The 27,904-nt window shown below is 47.7% G+C and overlaps 1 protein-coding gene across 8 annotated transcripts in view; it reads right to left on the bottom strand.

Annotated features, from left to right (window-relative positions):
• Nucleotides 1-27,904, bottom strand: part of NTRK3 (neurotrophic receptor tyrosine kinase 3) — a 328,552-nt gene that overhangs the window by 108,477 nt on the left and 192,171 nt on the right. For all 8 annotated transcript variants that reach the window (XM_084640450.1, XM_084640449.1, XM_084640451.1 and 5 more), the window contains one exon: nucleotides 25,123-25,311. In XM_084640450.1, the coding sequence (XP_084496576.1) occupies nucleotides 25,123-25,311 (189 nt within the window). The remainder of the gene's footprint in view (nucleotides 1-25,122; nucleotides 25,312-27,904) is intronic.

Raw genomic sequence — 27,904 nt, 5'->3', positions numbered from 1 at the left:
CTTCAGAATGGGTCCTGGGAGCTAGTGAACATCCCTATTGGAAAGGCAGCATCACTTTTCACTGCCTCAGTCAATTCCCCTTGTCCCTGGGGCTTGACTCTTGGGGAACATTTGCATGGAAACAGGATCTCTGTCCATGAGCAGCAGCTTCACCTTTTACTGCTGTTTATTCTCCCTGGGCTCGAGGAGAGCTGCCTGAACAAACAACTCCCACTTACCTCAAGGGGAGCTGAAATTGCCTAACACCTCTCCGGCTTAGGCGCCAGCTGAAGTTATAACCCTCCATTTGTGGCATCTCTGGCATCTCCACAGGAACCAACTGTGATGTCACAATCAGAGGATCATGACCTCGGTTGGGGATGTGTGGAATAAAGAGCAGAAGCAGATAAAGCACAAAGATCCTGTTTTCATACAGATTTTTCTCATTCTTAAAACACAGAGGAAGAGAAATACTGAAAACACCCAACAACTACGCAGGAGTCTTTGTGAAGAAAGCAGTGTTCACAGCTTTCCATTTGGTGTCCACAGTATCTTTAAGACTCTGTGTCAGACTCATTAAACCTTTGCTCAGAAGAATTCCCGTATCCAGAATATTTCTGCTGTTGCCTCCATTTATCTGAGACATTTCCATATTAGCTGGGATCACAAGTTTGTTTTCTCTGGAACTCCTTTGTGGATGGAGTGGTTCCAAGATACTAAATGCTGTAGCTGGATAGCCTAAAAGGCAGAGATCCAAGATTTCCCCATCACTCCCCCTCTCCTTAAGAAAAGCCCCTGAAGCAGAAAGGGAAAGTGTTTACCAGGATGGAAAAAAGCATGAATTTGAGAGAAAGTGTGTGACAGAAATAAAAAGACCACTTTGAGCTCTGTTACAACCATGTCAAGGTTGCTACAACATATGCAGGTGCTCTGTGTTTTGCTCCTGACACTCCCATGTCATCAAAGATTAGAGCCAGACTCTTCCCCCCTCCCCCTCCCCCTCCCCCCCCCCCAATGCACTGTGATGCAGCTATTTAAAGCTACTCAGAGACCCAGTGCATGATGGAACTCAGCCAGATCAGTTAGGCCTCCCTGTCCCCAGATTTGTTTTCATTAGACTGAAGTCAGTGTATGTGGGATTGCTTGGAGGGGGGAGGACTGGGTACCCACCGGTTTCACCCACGATGCACAAAGTTTAGTGTTTCAGTCTTCTTTCAGTCAGATAGGGTCAGACTTGTAACGTTCAGGAGAAAGGCTCTTGATCTGTGAAGTACACAGGGCAGCATATCCTGCCTGTCCAAACAACCAAAGCAATGCAAGGTGTGCAGCAAACCGCTCATTGGATATATTAGTGATGAAAAACAAATAACCCTGAACTCAGGAATTGATTTTAAAACACTCTATGGATTTGCTCCAGCTGATATCATGAGCTTCATCTCTCTCTACTCTCCCCATCCCTGTCTCTTCCCACAGTTGTGTCACTACTTTCTGCAAAAGCCTTCTCCTCTGCAGCTCCAGTTCACAGAAGGAACCATCTCTAGTATCTTTCCACCTAACTGACTCTCCATTTCTTTTTGACATTGCTCTGTCTCAGCTTCTCTCCCCTCTGCTCTTACACTCCCCAAAGCATTAGGGACCCTGTCTGAGAGATACTATATTGCAGCATAATACATTATTGTCACACATTTGATTTTTAAATATATTCTTTTGCCATCTTTACATCTGCCCCTAGACTACTACTGACTTGAGAACCAGGCATCTTTTCAAAAGAGCTTCTCAGCTCTTCTGCAGCAATCCCCGGTTTGCCTAGCAGGTCGGTCCGTGGTGTTGGTGCTGTTCTTACATGACTCAGTTCTCCAACTGCTTCAAGTGGAAATTGTTTATACTGAGTTGTTGGAATCATAAACCAATATGCCTAGGAATTAGAGCCCATTGGGAAGGAATCCTGGTCGGCTGTTTTTAACTAAATAGGTTATTTAATTGGTGTTTAATACAAATCATGGAGTGGCTGATCTACCAGTGCCATAGACTAGGAAGTCAAAGAGACAACCCATAAAGGAAACCCTCCAGTTAGGATAACAGCTATCACATGATACATTTCTCTTCAATCTCAAAGGGCTTTACAAACTTTAGCTTGCTAAGCCTCACCATTCCTCTGGAAGGCAGGAGCTGTTTTAACCATTATGCCGGTGGGGAAACTGAGGCACAAAGAAGGGACGTGACCTGTCCAAGATAGCAGAGAGAGTCAGTGAGAGAGATGGAACATAACCAAGAGTCCTGACTCCCATTCCCTTGCCCTGACCACTAGATAACACTCTCACGAGTTACTATCGGTGGGTGCAAAGCTCAGCCTGCCCCCTTTGGACTAATGACAGAAGTGGCTGGCATGGCATAATACGAGACACAAAGGAGGATACATGTTTGCAGGTGGCACTGAACTAGGAAGCACCAATTTGCTGACCCACTCCCAGATCCCCAACCCTTCAATAGCTGAGTTTACTGCAGACAAATCAGTAGGGGGATGACAGCACACAGCTAAAGGAGATATATGTGCTGGAGAGAAAAATCCTCCATCTCTGCAGCCCAGGATACGTGGGACCTCTCATGTCTCTACCCCTAAGGCCTCCATCCGGATTCCCAGATGGACAAGGAAGGAGCAGAAGAGAGACTGAAGCACAAGATAGTCTCTCATTGGTTTAAGTCCTTTCCTCCAGACATCTGCTCCAGCATTGCCTCCTATAGCCTGGAAAGGACATAACTGTTCTCAAGGAATCCAAGCAGCGATACCAGCCTGAGAGTCCTGGAGCCAATGTCCTGGAGCTTTTAAAACAATGATGGAAACTGGTGCTTTAAGAGTGAAGGGAACCTGGTGTTTGTCTCTACAGAGTGGTTCTAAATAGGAACAGAAATTGCTGCGGGCAGGAGAATGCAGAAGAGCAGAGGGGCTAGTGTAATAGGAGTTTGTTATTTTTAAGCCATTAGGCAGTTACGCGGACAAGCGTTATTACCCTTCACAGAGCACATCTCCAGCTCTTCCACTCTGCAGATCATTTTGTAAAAGAAGGAATCTACCATGGATTCGTTACCCCTGTCAATTCCCCACTATCTGGTTCTCAAAAAGTTTCCTTGTGAAGAAAAACAACAGTCAGACAAGAAACAAGTATCTTCCAAAGGGTTAAATGGGGAGGGCTTCTATCCCCCACCTTTGTGGCACAGAGCAGCATGCCCTCTGAACAACACTCAAATCATTGCACAAACAAGGGTACAAAATGTCCAGTACTTCCCTCAAAGAAAGACACCCGCAGTCCCCACAGGGTGTTCAGGAACCCAGGCCTGTACTGGGAACATGCTGCTCCCAAGGAATAATCCTAGGCATTCCCGATAGCCCCAAGTGAATGAGGCAGGCGTCATATGACTCACGCTACAGAGGAAGGCATGGCAGAATGCACTCAAAGCCCTGAATGTTTGTGGGTATAAGGTATAAAAGGCAGGATGGCTCTTTCTCCCCCTAGCAGAGCAGAGAGAGTCAGGAAAGTGGAAAGGAGACAAGGGCTGGGGGGCCCCAGGCAGTCTGCTTTGCAGGGAGTAAGAAGGGATGGCGACCGATGCATGAGACGCCCCTCCCTGCACCCTAGGGATGGTCAGCACAGGGTAGCTAGGGAAGGCCCAGCACACCAGTGCGGGGTTGAAAATGAGGGCCAGGGGCTGAAATGCTCAGTGGGCTGAAAGCATTTGGCTGCCTCATTTGGGGTTTTCTTTTTTTGAGGAGGACAAAGGTACCTTTCCTGCAAACTTTTCCTGTCAGTAGCCTGGTTGTGAATCTTTGTGCTGCAGCTTTTGGCAGTCAGCTCTGAGCCTCATGAATCCAGCCCTTGCCTGACCCAGTTTTACTTTGAGTCCAAAACTAACTTCCCTCTGTCCCCCGCCCTCCAAGTCACATAAATGCACGATGGGTTTAAAGCACTTCAGCCAGATCTCATTTCACACCATGTAATTCCGCGCAAGGCTTTGTAGCCGTCTGCCCTACTTGTGTCACAAGCAAGTGGCGCTCACATATCAATCGCCATGGAGGAGGAACGATCCATAGGAGAGAAGAGGATGCGCTCACCCGGGGTCAGTACGGGCAGGCGTTGGGACAGGATAACTCACTAAAATACAACTGTCCAGAACCCCGCCCCCCCACTACTCAGAGTAGTGAGTGTGCGTGGGATGAGTGATACAGAACGGTTGTGCATGTGTGAGAGTGTGTGTGGTGGGTGTGTTTGTGTGAGTCCATTGGGTGTGCAAGCACGTGATAGGGACAAGCAAGTGACACAAAGTATGTGACATGTATGGGAGTGATAGTGAGTGTGGCAGGGTGGAGTTTTGTTGTACATGTGACTGTATGCCTGAGCAACACAGAAAGCATCAGTGTGAGACTGTGTAAGTGGATGATGTGTGTGTGGATGGCACAGAAAGGGTGAGGCCATCAGGAGGGTGTGAGGTTGGTGAGCATATGATGTGGGTATGAAGAGGCACGCGACATGCGAATGCATGTGTCACTGTGAGCATGTTGCAGGTGAACTTTTACTACAACAGCTTTTAACAGAAGTCTTTCTAAATGACCAGCAGTGGTTAGAAAAGGAGCTATGGGAATCCTTAGTCTAACCAGGGGAACTAGAGGACATGGCGTAATCATGTGCACTACAGTCATGCTAATTAAAGGCACCCAGAAGAGTTGGGAGAGAAACGCCAAATGGTTCTCACTCCGCTGCCTTGTCACTTCGGCTCCCGTCAGCCCTAAGAAGGACGATCCTAACAAAGTCAGACTTGGCACAACAGAGACAGTTCTAACAGTTAACACACTGAGGTCTCTTTGTGCAGTGGGCACAAAGCCAGAGGAGCAGTGATGGCGGCATACCAGACCAGGCAATAGGTTTCTTTACACTGGCAGCCAAAGGACGCCCAAAGTGCCCTCCGCTCCCCACAAAGCGCTGAGGTTTCAACTTCACTTCCCACAAGCACAGCAACTGGTTACAAGCATGATCGTTATGTCTAAAATACAACCCGTACCCAGAAACCTGTTCTTTTCCTTCCACCCACTCGGTGCTGCTGGGTCACGCCAGTGTTTCCGCAACAGCTTTATTACAGCTGCTCAGCACAGATGGCCACCACGGGCTGTCAGGGAAGTGCAGTGCCTAGGCTTGTACTCAGGGATCCCAGATCACTGGGAGACCTTGAAGGGCATGTCTACACAGCATTTTGGAGTGAAGCTCCCAGTCTGGGCCGATAGACTTGGGCCAACGGGGCTCGTGCTCATACTCTAAAACCAGCTCTGCGGACAGCGCTTTGAAGTTGTGGCTCAGGCTGGATCCAGGGCTCTGACGCCTAGGGAAGAGGGGTGGGCTTCAGAGCCAAGCTCCAGATTGAGCTGCAACTTCAAAGCACTGTCCGCACCGCTATTTGTAGAGGGCTAGCGTGAGCCTGGCTAGCCCATGTCTATTGAACCGGGCTGGCAGGCTCACTGCATACTGCCATGTAGACATACCCGAATGTGCTACGTCCTTGTCTACATTATGGGAACTCTGCAAAAGTCTCCAAAGATGGGGTCAGCTCTGCTGGTATTAGCAGCAGTGTGCACCTTACAATAAACAAGGGAGCATTTGAACCACAGCGTAATACAATGTTAATCAACACAGTGCTCAAAACCCCAACTCTTGACATGTCAACACTACAAAATTATGTGCATACAGCCACCACAGTTATTAAACTGCTTGTGTGTGCATGCTTGGCTCCTTGGGTAGGCGGTGCGCAACCTCACCAGGAGCGCTTGTATCAATTGTATTGTCAGCGTGGGGCATTATGGGACAGCTCCTGGAGGCCAGGATCAGTCAGTGTAAACAACGCAATGTCTGCACTGAGACCGTATTGACCTAATTACATTGGCTGTGACTTTATGCCGCTCGGAGTGGTGGTGTTACTAAATTGGCATAGAGAGGCACTTATGTTGAAGGGAGACAAATTTAAGTGAAGACAATTCCACAGCTGGGTCGACGTCGACCTTACCCTGTTGCGTAGACCAGGCCTAAGTCTTCTACTATGGGGAGTGCTACTGAACTGGCAAAAGCACTATGGGAAATTCTGCAAAAAGGGCAAAGTTTAAAGCTCTGTAGGAAGGAAAAGAACTAACAGCTTTATCTGAGTACCCTTCCCAGACCTGAAGGAGAGCCCTGCTGAGATTGAAAGCTTGTCTCTTTTACCAAGAGAAGTTGGTCCAGTAAAAGATATTACCTCACCCACTTCATCTGTCTCAGCTTTACTGAGCCCAGACAGGCAGCCTGGAAGTTTTTATAGAACTGACTGAATGTTCCCATGCACTGTGACTTCTTCAGGAACCATTACTACTACAGTGTTTCTAAAGCCTGTTGGGGCTCTTCCGCGGATGTTACCAGTTAATTTAACCTCATCTGAGCAAGGCATTCCCAAGACACAATTGGTAAACCCTGCCTTCCCCTGTAATAGGATCAACCGAAAAATGCCCATGACAATCAAATCACCAGCCCATTACACGACAGTCTCTTTCTCTTCAAAAAGAAATCCGATTTTCTCCCCCAAAGAGCTGTTTGCGAGTGATGTGGACAAGCTCCTGGTTCGGATCCTTTCTCAAGTGGCACAGATATGGATTTGGCTGCAGCAGCCTGGGCACCAGGAATGAATGATGCACGGAGGAGGTGGGACAGCACAACACCAAATGCTACCAAACCACTCTGATTGGGTAGCAGCTTTCCTCAATGGCTTGTTTGTTAATCAACAGGTCCATTAACACTGAGCAAATGCCTCGCTAATGGACACCCACAGGATCACAGGCTGCACTATTTGTGTACAGCTCCTTTCACTGGTTCACCCTAAAGATCAGCAAGGAAACGAGGAAGGATGTGAAATTTCTGCAGGAAAAGCATTCCATCGCAGATACTCTGTTTACTGCATCGAGTCAGTAACTGTATGGAAGTCTCCTCTTAAAGAGACTTCATATCGAGACTTCACATCTGACTCTCTGATGAAAGAATATTTCAGTATGGAGAATAAGTAACAGGAACTGCCTTAATGGATCAGCCTGCAGGTCTATCAGATCTGGTGTCTTGCCATCAAGGATCACACAACTAGTCAATATTCAACCTGCAGTCCCACTACCTGCAATTACGGATCACTCCATAATTCTGTCTTGTCTACTATTCCACCTTCTGCCATTATAGATTGCTCAAATGGTCCATCCAGCCCAATAGCCTGCCTCTTCCCATTACGTCTAACAACACTGGACTCCAGCAGCAGCACTGGACTCCAGCACTGGACTCCAGCAGCATGTCTTGTGCCATGCCAGAAACATCAGTCCATTTACCCCTTTATTCAGCCTTTAGCAGTGGCTACTATCTAAAGCAGGGGTGGCCAACCTGAGCCTGAGAAGGAGCCAGAATTTACCAATGTACATTGCCAAAGAGCCACAATAATACGTCAGCAGCCCCGCATCAGATCCCCCATGCACCCCGCTCCTCCCGCCCACCGGCAGCCCCACCGATCAGCGTCTCCCCCTCCCTCCCCGCACCTCCCGATCAGCTGTTTTGTGGCGTACAGGAGGTTTGGAGGGGGAGGAGTGAGGGCATGGCAGTCTCAGGGGAGGGGGCGGGAAGGGGTGAAGTGGGGGCAGGACCTGTGGCAGAGCCAGGGGTTGAGCAGTGAGCATCCCCCGGCACACTGGAAAGTTGGCACCTATTGCTCCAGTTCCAGAATCGGTGCCTGTACAAGGAGCCACATATTAACTTCTGAAGAGCCGCATGTGGCTCTGGAGCCACAGGTTGGCCACCCCTGATCTAAAGCTTCAGAATGAGGCACAAAACTCCAGCATAATTCACCTGGCCAACTGTGCAATGCCGCACACAATCTGGGGAGAGGCAGTGCCTTTCTGACCACTCCCTTATGGTGGCTATGTCTGCACTTGGACTTGGGGGTGTGATTCTGAGCTTGCACAGATACCTGCACGAGTTCTGCTCCAGCTATCACGCTCAAATTAGCAGTGTAGCCAGGGTAGCACAGGCTAACTGCCCAAATAAGTACCCAGGGTGTCCAGTGGGCATGTACTCCCATAGGCCATACCCACCTAGACCCCTGCTACTTCCCTGGGTGGCAAGCCGAAGCCACCATCTGTGCTATCCCAGCTACTCGGCTGTTTTTAGCACCCTAGCTCAAGCAGAGCTAGCTCAGATATCTCTACGTGAGCTGGGAATCACACCCGCAGCTCCAAGAGTAGAGGTTTCCAAATGGGAACAGGAGGGCTCTGCTGATTCCAGCTGAACTTCACAGGGTTGTGAGTGTCCTGCTTGACAGAATGGTGCAGGAAGCTGAGTTAATAAAGTCCTGAGAGGTCAGGGAGGTCGGCGGCTCACAAGCAAACAACCAAAGGGTCAGCTAAGTGATTTGCCAAACAAGTACTGTCACCCTGCAAAGGCTGCCTGCATACATCTAGGTGATGGTTTGATATTGTTTCAGTTTGGAAAAAAGCAGATTCTCTTTTACAAAAGGCCAGGCCCTAGGTTGACACATTTAGCTATGAGCCTTCTCTGGGGAATAAGCCAACTCAGTAGAAGCAGCTACACTTCAGCTAAGATAAGAGCTTGAGACATCTCTTTTTCCTCCTCAATTGCAGTCCACTTACATAAAACCTCTGAAAGGGTTGTCTAAGCTGCCTGAGTGAGGAGAACAATGTGGACGCAAGACTGGGGTTGCTGACACCCTCCTATGATGTGACATGTTTATTTCACAGGCAAATGAGTCAAACAAACGCAAATCAGGCTCTTCTTGTCCCCTCTGAGTGAGTGGTAAACAACAGAAGGGCAAGGAAAGGTAAGAGTTTCTGAGCTAGACATGGTTCACTCATGTGGAACACAGAGACCAACAGGCCCCAGCGTCGAGATGGGGACATGGGGAGAATTATACAAACACTCACGGGACCTAGGAGACGAACTCCTCTTAGAGGACATGCAAGCGGGTGGAGTAAGGACTCCATGGAGCCGCTCAGTGGTGCTGGGGGCCAGAAGGGAGGGCCTTTCTGTGATTCAGGTCTATCCTTGCTTCTGATTAGTATTGGCAGAAGTCAGCAAGGAATCTGGAAGGCTCAACTTAGGCTAGATTGCACAAGCTTTTGCAGCATGACCACTTGGAAACCAGGTGAGTACTGCGGGTCTCAGCCTAGCTCACTAATGGCTGGGTTTCTGCCCCCACTTTCTTTCCTTTTTTTTTTTAAATGAAGTTTTTATTGATTGACAAGAAAACCAGCCAGCATTAAATGAGACATGACCCTGCACAGTCAAATTAAGCTATTAGAGCACTGTAACCAATACAGAATATGCAGTACTGATCGCATAAGGAGCAAGGAGAATTTTTTTCAATGCAGCAATTACCAAAGGAGAGAAGGAAAATGAAGCATACCAGAAAATCAAACAGAACTGCAAATTCAGCCCTGAGCTACACATGATGCAACAGGAACAAACACATCTAACTCAAGGTTCATCTCCCAAAAAATAATCATGTCCCATCCAAAAATGGTCCATTATTTCTTCTAACAATTGGAGCACGATGACATCTCAAGCGCAAGAAAAGAAGTCAAATTCGTAAAACACACACACACATGACCAAGAACACTTGTGCAAAATTATGAGTGTGCACTTTGTATGGCCATTGTGGGGACTCAAATCACACACTGGTTTTAAGTAACCTGAAAATCTGGCCTGAACTATATACAAGAAAGTCAGGGAAAGAAAAAAGAAGGTCCAGCTAGAAGGACCAAGGCTGCCATTTGACCCTCCATGAGGACTGCAATCCCCTATGCTCTCTCCCATCATCTACACACAATTTAAATCCCTTGAGAGCTGTTCTGTGTGTTCTTTCCCGCAATTAACCTCCTATATCCAAATTCCTCTGCCCTGTTATCTCCACCTCCCAAGATCAATCCTTCTGCCCCAGTCACCCCTCTCTCATGGTCTCTTTTCTTCACCCTATTAATGTGCCCTTCTGAGCATTCTTTCTTGACATCCTTGTCCTCCACTAGCTTGTAGTCAGTAAATGTGTGTGGTGTCACGTTGCGCGCTGGTTGATACAGAAGATAAGGGGTTGATTACTACCACCCATTACAAAGATCTACCTTAGCTCAGGTGGCAGAGGCCTGAGCTTTTGGGACTTAAGGCTGAGGGTTCTAGTTCCCCAGGTGTGTGTGTGGTTTATACAATTGCCTCTGCAGCGTGTGGGGCACAGATTCATTGCAGCACTGCCTTCCTCCTGAGCTCAGTCTTCTCCTTTAGTCCACCCGGGGAAGGGTACAGCAGAGTGGGGGCTGCTCATCTGAAACCTTGACTATCTCTCCATATTACCATCTAGAATAGTTTCTGTATTGAGCAGAGTCACCTCCTCCTTCCCTCTGGACTCTTCTCCAACACTGGAATTGCACTTGTAGCATAACCGTGAAGGGAAAATGGGAAGAAGAGCTGTTTTCTACTTTTCTCCCCACAAAGCAATGGCTGTGAGGAACAATGCTGCGTCATTGCGCCATGCTGTTCATAATGGAGCCAGGTGCAAACTGAGGGAAAACTCCCAGCTGTATAGATGCAAAAGTTGGCAGATAAGTAGCCAGCTGCCACGTGCTTAAATAATGGCAGGCGTGAGCCAGCTCTGCACTTTAGCAGCAGCACTAGGCACTGCTATACTGGGGCCTGAGTACGAATTTTGATTTTAGACTTGGACTTTCCAAGTCAGCTGGGGAGCACTCATGGGCAGAAGGTCAGCATGACCAGCCGGTGGTGGATCAGAAACACAATGAACAGAGCTTTGTGGTAGCTGTACACGTTCACCAGAACTGAAATTCACACATCAAACCCCAGAGAGGAGCTTCTTGGGTGCATAATGAGAATGTGAGCCTCACCTGGGGTGAAGCCTGAAGAGGGAGGGGGAGAACTGTGGCATCGAACTGTGACTGAATTTTTGATTAAGAAGCTGATGATCAATAAAAGTTATGTGCAGAGGCTCACTGGGTCAACGAGATACTAGCTATCCTCTGGCACAGGGACACTGGAGGCCACACAGGCCCTGCCTGACTCACCATCCAAGGTCACCAGACCTTCCCCTCCCTGCCTCTTCTCACTGCTGGTGAGGCCTGATTTTAGGCCTTGTATTTGCCAAGCCAGCAGGCCGCAGTTCTCCCCTTCCAGAGTTCCAGTCCTCAGGGAGTTGGGGGAAGGAGGAAGTGAAACTACTTAAAAATTAACTTGGCTGGGAAAAGAGTAATGCAAGAGATTTACAGCCTGATTCTGGGCTTGAGATGCAAAGTCTGGAAAAAAATGGAAAAGGCATCCATAATGTTCCAAGACAGCTCCATTAATCTAAAGAGGCCTCCTGGCACTAGGACACATGGCCTCGAACACATTAAGCAGGAAGCCATCTCAGGAACACTGACCACTAGGCAACCAGGCCACTTGATGAATGGCTGTTTTATATGAACAGTGACGTAAAATGAAAATGACCACACAGCAATTCCCACAACCACCATCACATTATCCCCCCAGATGACAGTGTAACTGCTAAAGAGGTATTGTGTGTTCAGTCTTAATAATAATTAGTATCATCAGTGCTTTTTCATCCCAAAGGATCATAAGGCATTACAGACAGCATGTACTTTATAAAGGAACCATTTCTAACAACATAGCCACCTGTTTAATAGCACATAGGAGGCAAGTCTACACAGGATTTTAGGACAGCAAGTGACGAGGAGTACTTCCAATTAACACTGCAGGGGGAAATCAGACAGGCAGAATGCCATTACCTGAGTGTGAATCTAACCACAACACCATGTCTAATAATCTGACTTTTCCGCTCATCTTTAATGACCACAAGGAGTGTGGCCAGGATCTTTTGTTTGTATTTCATCCCAAAAAAACATCACCTCAAGCAGCACAGCACAGCATGCCCTGACTCCGTACATGTTGGGATGCTTGTTCAGTGCTCTGCTGACAAAGGGAAGAGCACCATCAACATTTCCTGCAGCACTTCAGGACAGCGCTTCTACCTCTGCCCTGAGAAAAGTATTCCACCACGCCAACCAGGTAGTTGAACTAGTCCCACAGCCCATGGGGTGGTGGGTCTTTGTCTTGTTCCTAGTGGACAAGTGTCCACATCACAAAAAACCACATGAGTAAAATTTTCCAAAGTGCCAAAGTTATATAGGCACTTGTGAAAATGTCTCCCCCCCATCTAACTGCCCTCTCTTGTCTTCAGCCTCAAAAAGGAGGCCAAAGACCAAATGGGCCACAGAAGCTGAACTACCAGGTCCCTCCAGGGCAAAACCGAGGCATATTGGTTATGGAAACTAACACTGCAAATTCCTGTGCTATACCAGATCTAGGGAGAGAGGAACTCAGTTTCCAGGATGATCTGGCACCCTTCATCCACCCTAGGTTTATTAAAACAATGTATATATAATGGTGGAATTAGTGTATTATATATGCATTAATTCAAAGTAGTCCCTGCAATTTAGAGTAGTTAATGCCAATGTGTGGATCAATCAGATGTTCACAGATTTATACGAAATGTAAGAGTATTGGTTTCCCAGCAACCTATGCAACTTGGGCATCTATCAAAACCCAGGGAAGGCTGAGAAAATCAGCAAACAGGGTCTTTTTCTGGGGTCTCTCAAAGAGAACAAGATGATTGAACAGTGCATTAGAATCTTCCCCATATATATCAAATTCTCACAGTGCTGGGGTTTGCAACTGCCCTCAGCAGAGAGAGAGAGTAAAGGCAGCTCATTAATAGTACTTGACACTGAAGATCTCTTATATTAAAAAGCATCGCAATTACTTAGATCAAGACTCTGTATTATTCATAAGGTCCACATCTATTATGAAAATATTATTTATGCTACTGTGGGGAAACATAATAAATAAGGCAATAAACTCTTTCTTCCTCCAGACCAAGACAAAATCTGTAGCTTGGAGCACTCTGTTTTCATCGGTCAGCGAGTCCAATGTCCCAGGCTCCATGTTGCATTCTTTCAGCCAATAAAGGAAGTCACGTAAGGAGAGGCAGTAAGGAGGCCTTTTGTATACGGCAAATATTTCCCTACTCTTCCCCTCGTAAGCTCTGCAATGAGCCTCTTTGAAAGCATATGACATATCTATGTGCTTGGCAATGATGTCTGTAAAATGGAGCTACTCCTTCACACCCAGCTCAGCCCAGCTCCTACCAAGTTGGCAAGGAGCTAACTTAACTGGTCTCATCTGGGAGTTACCTCCTTGCCAACTATGAAATAATTACAGGAGGCACGTAAACACACAACATGGTCTAGTGGGCTGACTGCAGGCTGGGGAACCAGCAATTCCAGGATCTAATCCGAGCTGCCACTGACTTGCCCTGGGACCCCGTGCAAGTCAATTCCCCTTCTGCCTTCCCCTTCTGTAAAATGGAGACAAGGATCCCTTGCTACCTGACAGGTGGTGGTGAGGAGTAATCAGTGTTTCTAGAGAGCTGTGAAGTGCTAATTAAATCTACCTGAGAAACCCAGAGCAGAACACACCCAAAGCTCCTGGACACCCTGCTTCCTTGAGGAACCTTGCCCTGCTCATTGTAAGGCATGTCCTGCCACCAAGCCTCACTCTGGCTTGTTGGGCTCTGCCCCAGTGAACATGGGCTTGCAAATCTTGTCCTAGATCTTCGATGATATCCACTAATGGGCCCATCACCAAACACTCTGGGTTCCTGTCCCCTGGTTTGCACAGGCTCTGCACCCTAAGTATAAGACCCACAGGACAGGATACTGAGCTGCACTGAATGAGACCTTGTTGGAGACACTTGGAGCAAGACCTCAGCCTAGCTACATTTGTCTTTGGTTTGTGAGGGCCTCAGCAATGCAAGGACAAGAATGCAGGTTGCTTAACACAATGCTTGGAACTGTAGCTGAGATCCTTTCCTGGGAGCTTCTCCCCCCTGTACTGACAGCTTTCAAACCAGAGAGCAGATACCTCCCCCCAGAATGCAGGCTGGAAATTCCGAATGGGTACGGGGGAAGGAAGGAAAACCCAGCTGAGCTCACTTTCCTCTAAGGGAGCAGGGTTCAAGGACTGCAACCAGCCGGCCAGGTTCTCACAGGACCACCTCAACTGAGACCCATTCTCTGGCCTCACAGAGCTTGTCTGAAACATAGGTTGGGGGCATGAAGCCCATCCTGCTTCTTCTGCCTGCATGGAACTTGCCATGGCCCCAGGCCCACTCCACCCCATGCTCGATACTCTACATCAGTTACAGTGCCATGATGTAAAATGACTGATACTTTTAATACAAGGGGCCAGTCATTTATTTATTAGCTGGCAATGGGCTCTTCAGGCCAGATGGATGCATTATAAATCAACCACATTCCCGGCCATTAAAAATTTATCCAATTCATAATGTAGGACGCCAGTAATTTCTTTATTAGTGTCGAGTGTGAGGTTTTTTACCCCCATGGTTTTACTTTACTTCTTTGATTTCCTAAAGACTTTGCTCATCTGAGGATTAGCTCAAATTAATCCCTCAAGTAGGAGGTGGAAGGGTGAGAGAAGATGAGATGAAGGAGGGAGGGAGGCAGGGACTTTAATTTCATTTCAGTGTTGCAATTAGAAGGCAAATTTGCCATGTACACTTTGGAGATTTAGCCACCTTCTCTGCCTTTTATACTTATCAGAGCCACATAGATCTGTTATTTCTCAATATAAATGAAATGTTTTTTTTATTTTGTTTCTGAAAGAACCCTTTAGCCTGGCACAGGGTTAATAAGAAAGGATAGAATGGGATAGGGTGTGAAAGACTGGGATAAGGAAGGGCAATGAAGCTTCTGTTTAGCATTTCCTATAGTACAAGAACAAGAAGGCACTCCAGATTTAAAAGCCAGCATATTTAAAACCAATATTTTAATGTATCAATAACCTGGAGAACTACCGATGCAGGATATTAAGGCAAATAACTCAGTAAGACTCAAAAGGATTAGACCTTTCTCTGAAGAACGGTATGTGCAATTACATTAGTGGGCCTCTGGGTGCTACTGCAATGTAAATAATAAATCATTCACGATTTCCCAGGAGTAAACCAGCAAGAGCTCCTAGACTTCATGGCACCAAGTGATCACTAGCTGGAGTCAGGAAGAAATCCCTGCTACACTCCCCCTCAGTGAGAATACTATTGCATAACCGGGTGCACTGTATTGCGGCACCCTCGTCAGCAGCACCCAACACTGGCCACTGTTAGAGGCAGCAGACTGGACTAGATGCAGCTCAGTTCTACCCTGGGGTCCGCCACTGGGTTGTTCCAAGTGCCTGCGGCATAGCGACAGATGCGGCATCCTCCATAGCCAAGTTTTGGTACATGAGACAGGAGACAGCCACAATCTTTACAAAGACCGTCTAGGTCATTTAGCAATCGGCCTGGCTGAGCATTCACAGGCCATTCACACATCCGTTCCTAGACCCCTGTGCAGGTCCACGGAACGCGAGCCCCCTTTGACACGAGGAGGTCTTTGGAGTGAACCTATTGCAATCGGGGAGAGCATCTTTCTACCCTGATCTCTATCTGGGTTTCACCACTGGAACTGTGGGTTCTGTCATGTTCTGTACATGCTGTTTTGAGGAGAAACCACTCCTGGAGTCTCTGTCTAAAAGCAGCACTGGAAATGGACAGTACTTGTGACTGCTGATGAACCATCACCATTACATCAGCTCTAGGGTACCAGACGAAACCTCCATGGGGAGAGGCAGCGCTACTAAAGATGCTCACACTATAGTTGGGAGTAATATTTTTTCTAACCGACACCTGGACTTCTCATTAATAACTGCTGTCTTTATTAGGAGCTTTAATTCAACTGCACTGCCAGCAGAGAGAGCATCTCCTTCAAACCAAGTCAACTCAGATCAACTCTGGAAGACTTCACCCAACCAAAACTCTCCAGCAGGATGTGATGTTACATCTGCAAAACCAACTTTCACTGGGTGGATTATACTGTACCAAGAGAGCCTGACATTGTCTCCAAGCAACTCCTGGGACCTGGCAACTAGCTTCTACAAAATAACCCTTTCTTCGGTACCATGACATTCCACAAATCACAACATCCATGAACCACATGGACATCATGGATCTGTAGGTACAGCAGGCAGGTCAACGTTCTTTCGGAATGCTTCAGTTTTATAAGTCAAACCAAATGCAGGAAAAACCCACAATAAATAAATACCTGATGGGTAAGGAGCTCAGCTCTCTCTCTTTACAGATATACCATCTATTTTTAGAAATACCCAAGGCATAATTCACACAATCAATCAGCTATTAGGAGATCATTCTAAAGCTTTCTTCCTTATCACTGGCATCAGGGCTGCATGAGTTAGCAATATCCCCAGGACAAGATGCTGTGTCACCATTACGCCAGGCGGAGAGGACGGAGCTCTGAGCCAGGACATCAGTGACGGATGAAGACCGTTATGTCTTTCTGTGGCATAGACACCCACCTCAGCCCCAAGAACAGAGTGGAGCTGAGACACATTCAACCGGACAGACATTACAAAATACCAATACATAGGTGAGCAAATGATTAAACAGGCACCAATTTACAGCATGATAATCTCTCTCCTCATTCTGTCACCTGCCCTATCCTTTCTTTCTCACCCCACCACTCCCAAAATGCCTCACAGTTTATGATCTGCCCGAATTGAAAATCCAGTCTCTCATGTCAGCTCATGAAAACCCTTCACCCCCCCAGAAATTGCAGAGACAGCCATTTTTGACAGGCAGAGGGGCAATATGTGAAAGGGAAGCTGCCCAGGCTGCATGTCAGTGAGCCTGCTGCCATTGCTGGATCTGCATGGGGGCCGGGGGGGGGCGGGGGGCCGGGGGGGGGGCGTCAGAACTGGCAAGCGTGCTCAGCAGAAAGTAGAAAATTAACAGGTGCAAAGTTATTTGTGAGCAGAGGCGCCTGATAAGCGGGTGTGAATGTACGTGTGAGAGCACATGCATTGGTGGTGAGTGAGTGCCTGGAGCTAATCCAACTATGGCTTTATACCATGCTTGTCACTGCAGTACACGAGTGAGCAGGCATACGTACTCAAATGAACGTGTACGTAGGAGGGCGTACAAGTAAGAACGATGGGTATGTTATTGCAATACATTGGCGGGATAGGCTACATATAAATGAGTGTGCACAGGTGCACAAATGAGTGTGCAGGTAAGTGTGCATGTGCCCAGGGTGGCAAGTGAGCATATACACATCCTTGCTGCAGCCAAGTAGCCTTCAGGGTTAATCATTATTCTAGTGTGGAAGAGTTTGCTCCCATACTGCTGAAGTGGGAAGGATCAAACTACCCTTTTCTTGATGGACGGACAGGGCTTCTGATGAGCAACAGCAGCCTGGGGTGCTAGAGTTGCTCCAGCCCAATAGGAAATATGCTGAAGGCCTTTCCCTGCTTTGCTTCTTCGTACAGCTTACAGGCCCCCTTCATAGAGCTTTGGCTCCGTTCTAAAATCACCTCAGGCAAGCTGACACCTTTGGACACGCCAGGATTAAAGGGGCCTCAAGAGTGACTCTGGAGCCAGAGGATGTGTGTTTAGGGGAAGGCTTTGCTCTCTGCTTGATGTCTGTATATGGGTCTCATCCCTTCATGAGCATTGCCTCCCTACTGGCAGGTGAGTGTCACCAGCACATAACTGAGTTATGGATGAGTTAATGGTTTGTTTTCTAATGGAAATGGATTCACTGCACTCGGGAGCGTGGCTTCCGGATGCAGCATCACCGCCACAGCTGTGCTGTCAGCTTCAGTTCCTGGTGCGGGCTGGCGTTGTGCTTTGCTGCCTTTGTTCTGTTTTGTTGCTACAAACATCTTCAATAAACACACATTAAAGTAACTGGTAGGATCTAACTTCCTCAGAGCCCATCCTCACAGCTGCAGGAGGTGATTTGCTTGTATGCAAATAGAGACAGCATGTGGGTCACATTAGGAGTAGGGCGGGACTGTCCCACCAGGCACTGCATCATTGGCTACCACAATGCTTTGCAATGCCTGCAGGGTTTTGGGAGAGAAAGGCAGGACAGGAATTTTCCTCCTTAATTGTTTGGTTTCTCCTGAATGGACCCATGTAGAAACACCTGCAGTACTGGCCAACAGTCCTGGTATACGTGGTATACATATACCTGGTATACGTGCACCTGCCAACCATTCCACTGCAGCCTGCTATTCCTTTGGCTCAATAGCAAGTTAATGGCCCATGGCAGGAAAGGCAGAAGACCAACTCCTAGTGGTGTTAATCCTGAGGGTCAAATTGCAACTCAGAATAGCTCTGGAACGGGTCTGGATGGTCAGCCTACCACTCTCCACCTGCGATTGGTTTGACTTCTCAGCTCTGGCATTTGTTGCCATTTCTCTCTCCCTTCCTCAGCTGGGTAAATGGGATGGAGAACAAATGCTTATAGATAAGGAATACTGGAGAGTGCAGCAGAGAGAGAGAAACCAGCTGAGAGCTGACCGTAGATAGAGAGAGCTGGATGGGCAGGCCAGTGACCTTTCCTTTCAGCTGTCAGTCAGGAGAATGAGACAAAGGAGGTAGGCGAGAAAGGGTGAGTGGGGCCCTGCGCTTTCCTTATTCTGCCACTCTGCACTGCTCAGTTCTGCTTCATTGCCTGTGGGGTTTGAACATTAAAATCTGTTCACAAGAGACTGACATTAGCCCTTGGCATTCTAAGCAGTTTCCAGCAGAGTTTTTGCAAGGTTTGGAAGCAGGATTCTAGTTCAGAATCATGGAGGTTTTCCAGCTGCTAGAAGGCGAGTGTTGAGGTCAGGGTTTTTGCACAGAGCCAAGCCAGAAACCTCCTAGACATAAGTGCTAAAGAGATGGAAGAGACTTATTAGATCCAGCCTATACCCCTCCACCCACTTGTCAATGTAAGATCAACCCCTACAATAAGATCTCCTATGTTTTGTGCAGTCCAGTTCTAAATAACTCTAGAGACAGGGTTTCCACCACTTCCCCAGGGAGCCTATTTCACATGTGGTCTCCACCCCACCTCCGAACCTGACCATCAGGACTGGGCAGCAGCCATCAGTGAGAACTCTTGTCCAGGAAAGCTCAAGAGGGTTTCTGGCAGTGGAAAGGCCGGCGGCTGGACAGCAATGGGAAACCAGACAGAAGAAGTTCTTGCTGGGGGTAGGGGAATGGAGCGCTCTGCAGCAGTCTGATCTAGAGGTGACAAAGGCATCGATCATGACAGCTAAATTCACATCCAAGAGAAATAGGCACAGCCTCCTAGTCAGATCTAGATGGACAAAGGCCCCTTGACCACTGCTATTCTTTCATCCTTCAAAAGCATCTGGGAATCTAACCCGACCTTCAAGCTGTGAGCGGAAGTAATAAAAAATGAACACAGCCTCAAACTGGAGGTATAGCATCAACTCAGTCTCATCCTGCTGCTTCCCCCACTCCCTATAAACACTTCTGTCTAACTGGACTAAGTGTCAACCAGCTCACTTTCATCTATGCCCCAGCCTCACCCAAATTCTGAGACACCTGATCACCCTCCCTGGGTTGGTGGAGATGGAGATGCACCATTAGGTGTCATCGGCATATTGATTAGGCCTCAGCCCAAACCTCCCCACTAAGTTCCCTAATGACCTCAGATACACATTGGCCGCAAAGGATGGCAGCATAGAATGCTGATGTACCCCCACAAGAAAGCGCCATGGCCAAACCTCTGAGAGAAGTGAAGGGAACTAGAGTCTCTGGGAAGGTTAAGGCTTTTCCGAAGGAGCAAAGAGCTGAGTCAGTGCTTGTGTACGTGAGCGTCAGTAGGACTTGCAAAGGGTTCGGGGGGCGGGGGGGAGGGATTCAGTCTACTCAGAGGCTATGTCTACTATAATTCAGTTACTCTGGGCTGCTCATTAACAGTTAAAGGGCCTCTGTCATCAGCTCAAAGTTGGCTCAACATTTACATTTGGTGGAAATAAGTTTTTGCAAACCCTAACTGCCCCCAGAAACGTTTCCTCTTCTATTAGCAGTGAAAACAGTTGTTTCCATACAAATAAACTGCAAACATTTGCAACCTAAGATGTGCATCTTGGAGAACCTGGGAGCAAAACTGATTACAAGCAAAATGGAATGGACTTAGTCAGTTTCCGTTGTCCAAGCTAGAGAAAATACAACTGATGAACAAAGAGCATCAGCAGTGAGGGGAAAACTGGATTTTTAAAAATCCTCTCTCATTTTGACTTTCTAGTGTTATCAGAGACATAGGGGAGGAAATCCATTTGTTTAAAGAGTATGATTTTTGAATGGATCACAGATTCCCTTTCAAACTTCACTCCAAATGCAAGATAAAGACAGAGTGATGTGCGGAAAGGCTGCTGATGGTGTCTTTATTGTGTGATTTGTCTTGGCTTTCCTGAAATACTTCTTTTTAGCCGATTACCATGTATTTACAGTTAGCGTAATTATATCTAATTACTTAATTAGTGTGAATATGTGTAATTACTAACTTAGAATATGCAATTATGTCAGGGCAGCCTGTAATAAATGAGGTTGTAAAAAACCCCTCATTAGTACTCTATAGAAGGACGTCGGCTCCACCCACATGGCGAATGCATCGCAGTGCTGAGGCTGCACCAGTCCCGACAGAGGAAAACAAACCAAACAACCGTTGTGCCCAGTCAGCAGCAGCAGCAGCAACAAAAATCAAACCAGGCTCTGAATAACTCCAGCATTGCTGTTTTTACTGGGGCCAGAGCATCCTGTTCTGAGAGAGCAGCCCCAACTGACCCTTCACCCCAGACTCAAACTGAGCATTGCCGGAGTTTCAGAAAAGTTCGGATTCCTTCTTGGTAAGTATTTTTCATTGTTGAGGCCTTTTCTTCCTAGTTCTGCTCTGGAACCACCTCAGAAAAGCCAGTTTTCCTCAAGAACAACTGCTCCTGGGATACTGCTGTTCTGACAAAACAGGAAGACAACTGAACGTTAGCTACCATGTTTGCATAGAGCCTGATGGGACAGACTCAAGAAGTTCTAATAAATAATCACCTCAGCATAGCCCGTGTTTATTACCATTATCAAAAGCAAGGTCAGCCTCCAAACCTTTTCATCCAAAACATCTCTGAAGCTTTTAGATCTAAGAAATTTCCAGCTTCTTCCATCACCCACCTGGAATTAGAGTCAGGGGGCAAAATGGATCCTTTTTACTCTGGGGAGGACTGGCAAATTGGAGCTAGAGTGGAAAGTCTCCATTGCTGTCAACAACCACAGCTGTTCATGGTCAAAACAGTGACATTTGTCCTTCCCACCAGCATCAGGGCACCGCATCAGTGTTAATGTCTCTTGGGCAGACATTCTTGGGCAGATGATTTTTTCTACCATCATGTGGTTAATTTTTGTCGCAAACTGCAGTTTCCTGCCCACAGGAACCGACTGCCATTTTCAGAAAACGTTGGAGGGTAGAATGAGTCACGTTTTGCTTCAGCACCAGCATCACTCATGGGATGGAACCTTCTGACCCACTGCATGCTGAATTCTGATGAGTTCCCTGCCATATGGTGCCCTAACCCAAAACAACTTAACTGCATTTTAGAAAAGAAACACAACTATTTCCAGATGACAGTGAAAGCACAGATTCATCCATGCCCATTGCTCTTCCGATACCCTGAGATCTCAGTAAGCAGATATGCCCACCTGATCCCTGTTTAGTGTCCCAGAAAAAAGGGGCTCTATATTGCCACCAATTCCTCTGAGATCAATATGCCCCATCTTAAATCTGACACTCAGCTTAACCCCCTGCAGGTGAGTGAGAACGACTGAAGCTGAAGCTTTTGTTTATTAAAAAAATGCATCCTTCCGAGCCATGGTGCTGACCGGTGCACACAGAGTTATGGCCGGAAGGAGCAAAGGGAATGGCAAAGGACGGAAGGGGGCAGAGAGCGAGGTCCCAAAGGGTCAATACGTCCCAGTACAGGGACAGGGTGGCATATTTGCTTCCAGGCCCTTTCCCCAAACCCACATCTAGGAAAGGAAGAATGACTCTTCCCTTCCATCTCTCTAATTCTGGGAGCAGCAGCAAGTAGGTGAACGAGAGAACGGCCCTGGTCTCAGGAGCTCCGAGAAAATCACAGTTGAGACAGAGAGCTCCAGCATCCTTCATCCTATTGATAGGAAAAAAAACCCCAGCACATTCATAGTCAGAAGCAAACGTCTGTCTCCTCGCAGACAGCAGTAATTAATGGGCCTGTAAGAGTACCCCCCACAGGACAAGTTTGTGCAGAAGCAGCAAGAGGGGGCAAAGCTTAGCAGGCAGCAAGCCACTTTCCATATTTCATCTGCAATTCCATTATGCAGAACTAAGTGGCTGGGAATAAACATCCATCATTCCCGCATGATAAGCGATGTTTGTTAGTGCAGAGGGTGACGGAAATCTATATCACACCAATGTACTATTAATATGGCATTAAGCACAGAGAGTTTTCTCTCCTCACTGTAATTCAGTAACAGGTGTCCGTGTGTCCTCAGCCCAAACACCCGGCATCACAGCCAACCAGGGAGCAGGGCCAAGCTAAAGAAAGAGAGAAGCCACGTTCCAAAGTTTATAGACGATGCGTTAACAAAATCTTGTCTGTGAATCTGAGCTCTACAAGTCATGTGGGGGCAAATGCCATTGCTAGTGATGGGCTTCATAGTCTAATATCTAGCTAGTGGACTTAGCAGGAAGACAGTGATCAGAAGGGCAGGGGCTAACAGCCACTGGTATGTCCAGGCATTGTACCAGCCCCTTTTCTGGATAGACGCTGCTGGGTATTAATAGGCTTGCCTATCTAAAGGGCTTCACCTCTCCTTCACAGAGGGGAGGGGGAGGAGGGGGAAATATTTTGAGAGGAGCAAACCAGAGGTCCAATGTGTAAAATGCTGGGTGAATGGGAACAGTCACTCACCTCCAGCCAGACCCAACATGCTAAATGAGGGCTGGGCAGAACAGCTTGGGTAAAATAAAAACCAAATGGAAGCTCCAAAGAGTCTGGCTGGTTTTATTTACTGTAAAGGTGAACTATAATACTTTCCAGGGCTAATGCAACACTGCTACTGAAGTCACAGGGTGTTTGGTCTGAATAAGAGCTGCAGGATTGGGCCCTAAAATATACTAAACTAACGCCAAAAACATGGAGCTCTGCAGATGATTCCAGGCAGATAAGCAGAGGGACGTGCTTTCCCTATAATCTGTTGTGCGTATATTTATTGACAATGTTAAATTCTCTCCACATGGCCCGGTTAAATGATCCAGATTCCAGCCCCTCGTGGTTCTGCTGCATATTGAACTGTTCAGATCTTAATCAAACGGAACCCGTGAAGCTTTTGGACCATATTCTGCTGCGATCTACTTCCCGGGCAGCCCCATAATATTTAACCAAACCCCCAAAACTCAGAGGAAATTGAATCCTTTGATTTTCAACCACCTCTACTACAATGGTGCTTACACACCAAAAGAGTTGATGTACTATGAAATATTACAGAGATGAGAGAGAAATGAGAGAATCAAAGCCATCAGAGTCTGCTGAGTGTTTTGAGATGAGGTGCTATAAGCAATATAAAACATAAATATGATACAGAAATACCACACTATTTGGCTCCTTCTTCCTAACCAAAACACTCCACTCCCTCCCTGTATAAACTGATCAAAAGAAATACATTCAAATACAAATCAAAGGGAAAGCCAAGCACAGTAACTGGATATGCCCCATTGCTCCAGTGACTGAAGTGCAACAAGCAGCAGTCCAGGACTGGAGGTCCAGCTCATGTTTCTCTCTATCAGTTCGTGTGAGTGTCAGCGATAGGACCAGTCCTTGACGTCTCAGCCGGAGGGGAAGAGGATGCTGTTCAGGGTTATCTGATTGCAAAAGACGCGGCCATGGAGAACCAAGTTCCTGCCTAATGTTCAGCACTGGGTGAATTTCTAAAGGTTTGGAAGTTTGATTCCTATGAACACCTCAAAGCTCAGCTGCTGACTCAAATTTTTCCAGCCTCCCGAGTTTGCAAAAACAGACTGGGAGTCTGGCTCTCCAGCAAGATCCCTGGTACTTCCTGCTTCTGGTCAGGCCGGGAAGATGGTGACAATAACTTTCCTTGTGACATTTTGTTACATCCAACCCTGACTGGAACCAAGAAATGCAAAATATTCCAAGAACCTGAACAATAAATGGAGTGGGAGGCGGTTGCTTCTAGGAATTGACAAAGGCAGAGGGTGCAGCGGGAGGTTTGTATCTGATCCACTGATTGTGCATGGGCTCCACATATTGAGGGACAGTGGCCCAGGAAGCAGTTGTGGTATGTGGTGACCAACAGTGCATCCTTTTTAATAGCCCTTCACTTTCACTATCAGAGTTTATGAGGGCTCCCGCTAAGCTGGGCTGAACAGTTTATCACCTGGTGTGGAAGATATTTGCTATTTAATGGATGTTGCCCACAACACAGATTTCAAGCTTTTCAGAGGCCCCCCCTGAGTGTAAGAAATGGAGTGTCCAAATCTGTTGCTCTCCTGCTCCAAGCATTTTCTGTGTATCTGCCCTACCTGTAGATACTGCTGTGTTTGCCCTTTCGGCTGCAGGTTGTTCAAGGAGGCAGTCCTGCTGCTATGAGGGTAGGGAATTGTTGGAGAAGGAAGGGTAGATGCATCCTTATCCCACAGGGGAATCAGGTCTCTCTAATGCCTTTTGCTCTCAAGTTGCACTGGCTCACGCCTCAGGTACAGTGCCCAAAGAAACCATCTGCAGGCTCCATTCTAGGCTGTCTCTGTCCCAAACGGGGAAGGTGATTAACAGGTGGTGGTAGGAGGATGAAAGTGGAATGGAGGGTGAGGGTGGGAATTCTCCTTCTGAAGCACCTACATGTATGTTGTGATTTTTGTGACCTGAGATTTACCTTTCAGTTCACTTTCATTTCTGGACCATACAAGACCCATTATCCTCCCCCACATCCACTTCTTCCTTTACCTCTTCCTCCTCATCCTTCTTTTTCCACCCACTCCTCTTCCCCCCACCCCGGCCCCCATTCTTGTCCTCACATAAGCAGAAGGATCCAGCTGGATAAGGCACTCACATGTGTCTGGCTTGTGGCAGTTGTGGCCCTGCCTGAAGTACTGGGGGTTCTCGATGACAGGGATACGGGTCATGCCGATCACCACCGTGTCCGGGCCAGCATCCAGCGACGAGGGTGTGGTGATGCCATGGTTGATATGATGGAGGGGGCTGGCAGAATCCTCCTCCCCGCTGATCACTGCCACGGGACCTAGAGCCATCACACACAAAAATGTCAGACAACACAATGAAGAGACAAGCAGCCCAGATCCCTGTGTGGTTCTTCTGTTCACTGTTACATACAGTTCACCTAGGTTAGTTGCGTCAGCTGGACAAAGAATAATCTAACCTCCTGAACAGATTAATTATCCTGGGAATCTCCCAGGCAATGCACGTGTGCTGGGGAGAGCCCGTCCCATTCACAATACCGGTGAGCGAGCCAGACTGACAATCCTGGAGACCAAAGTCCTCTCCCTCCAGAACTACAGCACAGGCAGCAACCGAACAGGCTTCAGCCCTGCCCTGGAGGGCCACCGTCTTTAGTCCCTGCCGGACATTTCAGCCTCTGTGGTGCTCATATACTACAGTGCTGGGCATGATATGAGACCCAAGATAGATTAAACAAGTAACCGAGAGCGCAGATTGGAGAAGCAGCATTCACAAATAGGGCTTCCTGGGTCTCAGGCTGTGCTCAGACGATGTTTCCCTCTCACCACCCATGTACACCTCCTCCTTCCCTTTTCCCCTGCCTGCATGCCCACAACCCCTAGCTCCAGCTGATGTGCTTGGGAACCTGTGATCCATAGGAGTCAATCCTGAGTGAGCCTCACAAATTCTGTGAGTCCATAGGAGTCAATCCTGAGTGAGCCTCACAGTGATGGAAATGCACCTCCCTCCTTCCTAACTGTGTGCTGAGCAACCCACACCCTCTCCACCGGAGCCCCTCCAAAGCCAGAGCATTCACAGACAGAGGGAGAAGGAAAACAGCCAGTGCTCTCTGACTGCAATCCAGGGGAATCCCCCCAACCTTCTCCACCTGCCATCAACTTGTTGGGCTGCTCTTGCCTGAGAAGAGGCTGCAGGAGGATTTTCTCACCGGCAGAGCTTCTCCTTCTTGCTGGCACTCCACAGTGTTGGCTTCTCCCTGCTCCTCCTCTCTCTGGGCTGCCACAAGCACCCACAGCCAGCACCAGGAGCAAGCCCCAAGCATGGTGCAGAGCCAGGCAGCAACTGGAGCAAACTTTGGGCTGAGCTGTAATAGGCTCAGGAGAATTTCCTCCCCATCTTCTCTAATTTGACTGTTGCCATCCCAGTTCCCCATTTGCTGCTCACTTCCAGGGATGCTTTATTGATCTCGCCACTCAGTCAGACTGCTGGGCAGCAGGCCTAACGGAGAAGCCTGGAGTCTCTCTCCATGCTGTCCTTCTAAGCCAAGGGCTCACACTTGTCACCCAGTGGGAACTGCGTGGTGGGTGAGCTATTGCAGCAGCCTGCTCAGTAGACCCTTACACACAAATAGCTCCCTCCCCTCCTCAACGCACCCACATCCACAGTCACCTTAACAGCCCAAACACTGGTTCCCTCTCCTTCTCAGACACCCCAAAATACATCTCCATCCATGTACAGCTCCCTGCCCTTTCACAAACTGCCCCCTCGAAAATACCACATGTACACACCCCTCTAACCACACATGCCCCAGCATGGGCAAACACACTCATCCTAACACCGCCAAATGGGCCCACTCAAGCTGCCCTCAGACACCCTAATGGCCCAAACACTGCACAGCCCACCTCCTGCAAAAAGAGACACCCCCCCACATCCAAGCCTGCACATGCACGCACGCACACATCCAAATCCCAGGGTACGGCTGCTCTAACCCCTCCCCAACACCCCCCCATTTTCATACACAAAAGGATGCCCTGAAGAAAGGGCCAGGTGACCTAATAGCCAGGTCCAGCTTCTCAGACCCATAAACATTTTACAAACCTCAGTCATCACCTGATTTTTACAGCCCCAGTTGTAAAACTGCCTGTCAGCTTTCATGACGGAAAGTTGTCAAGGCCAGAAAACCTCATGGAACTTCAGAAGCCAGGAGGGATCATTATGAAATGTTCTTTCCACAAGCCCCATGATCACAACCACCATTTCCCCAGGCCCCTGGTAAAGCCCAAAATTGCAAGCTCCAGCCATCTGTCTTGCATGAATGGGAAACTGTGAGGAGCTTGGGAATGAGAAGGATCCAACGCAAGCTTTTGTAAGGACACATTCCTCAGCACCCTAATCAAACACGCTGTAATTTATTCAGACAAGGAGGGAAGAAAAATCCCAGTCATCTGGTGATGTATCTCTGCTGTTTTCTGGAAACTACCAGGGGCTAACAGAAGGTTAAGCCAAGATGAGCGGAGCCGCTCCACCGTCTACCTGCGCTGAGTAGAAAATGTCTCTCTTCTGTCACTAATCTATTGCTAATTGCACAATTACTTTATTATGTAGTGCTAGCAACAAAGAAGAGTGTCTTGAAGTCATTTTGCTCCCTTGGAGCTTCTGAGAGGATCCAGAGAATATGTGCTTCATTCAGACATTCTGACTGCATTAATCTATTCTGATTTCTCAGACTTCAAGTATTGTTTGTTCTTCTGAGTGGGATATAATAAAGTTATTGTGTAATTAGCAGATTTCTGGCAGGTGTTTTACTCACAAGAAAGAAGTCTCTCCCTTTATTGTGAGTTCCTTTTGGCAGGTTCTCGCCTTCTTTCAGGGCCCAGATTACCCTCAGCTCCTGTGACGTTACAGAAAACACAGCA

This window comes from Lepidochelys olivacea (assembly GCF_965140295.1).
Source record: "Lepidochelys olivacea isolate rLepOli2 genome assembly, chromosome: 10".
Lineage (NCBI taxonomy): Eukaryota > Metazoa > Chordata > Testudines > Cheloniidae > Lepidochelys > Lepidochelys olivacea.
The sequence above is the reverse complement of the archived record's forward strand: the minus strand, read 5'-3'. Positions and strand labels throughout refer to the sequence as shown.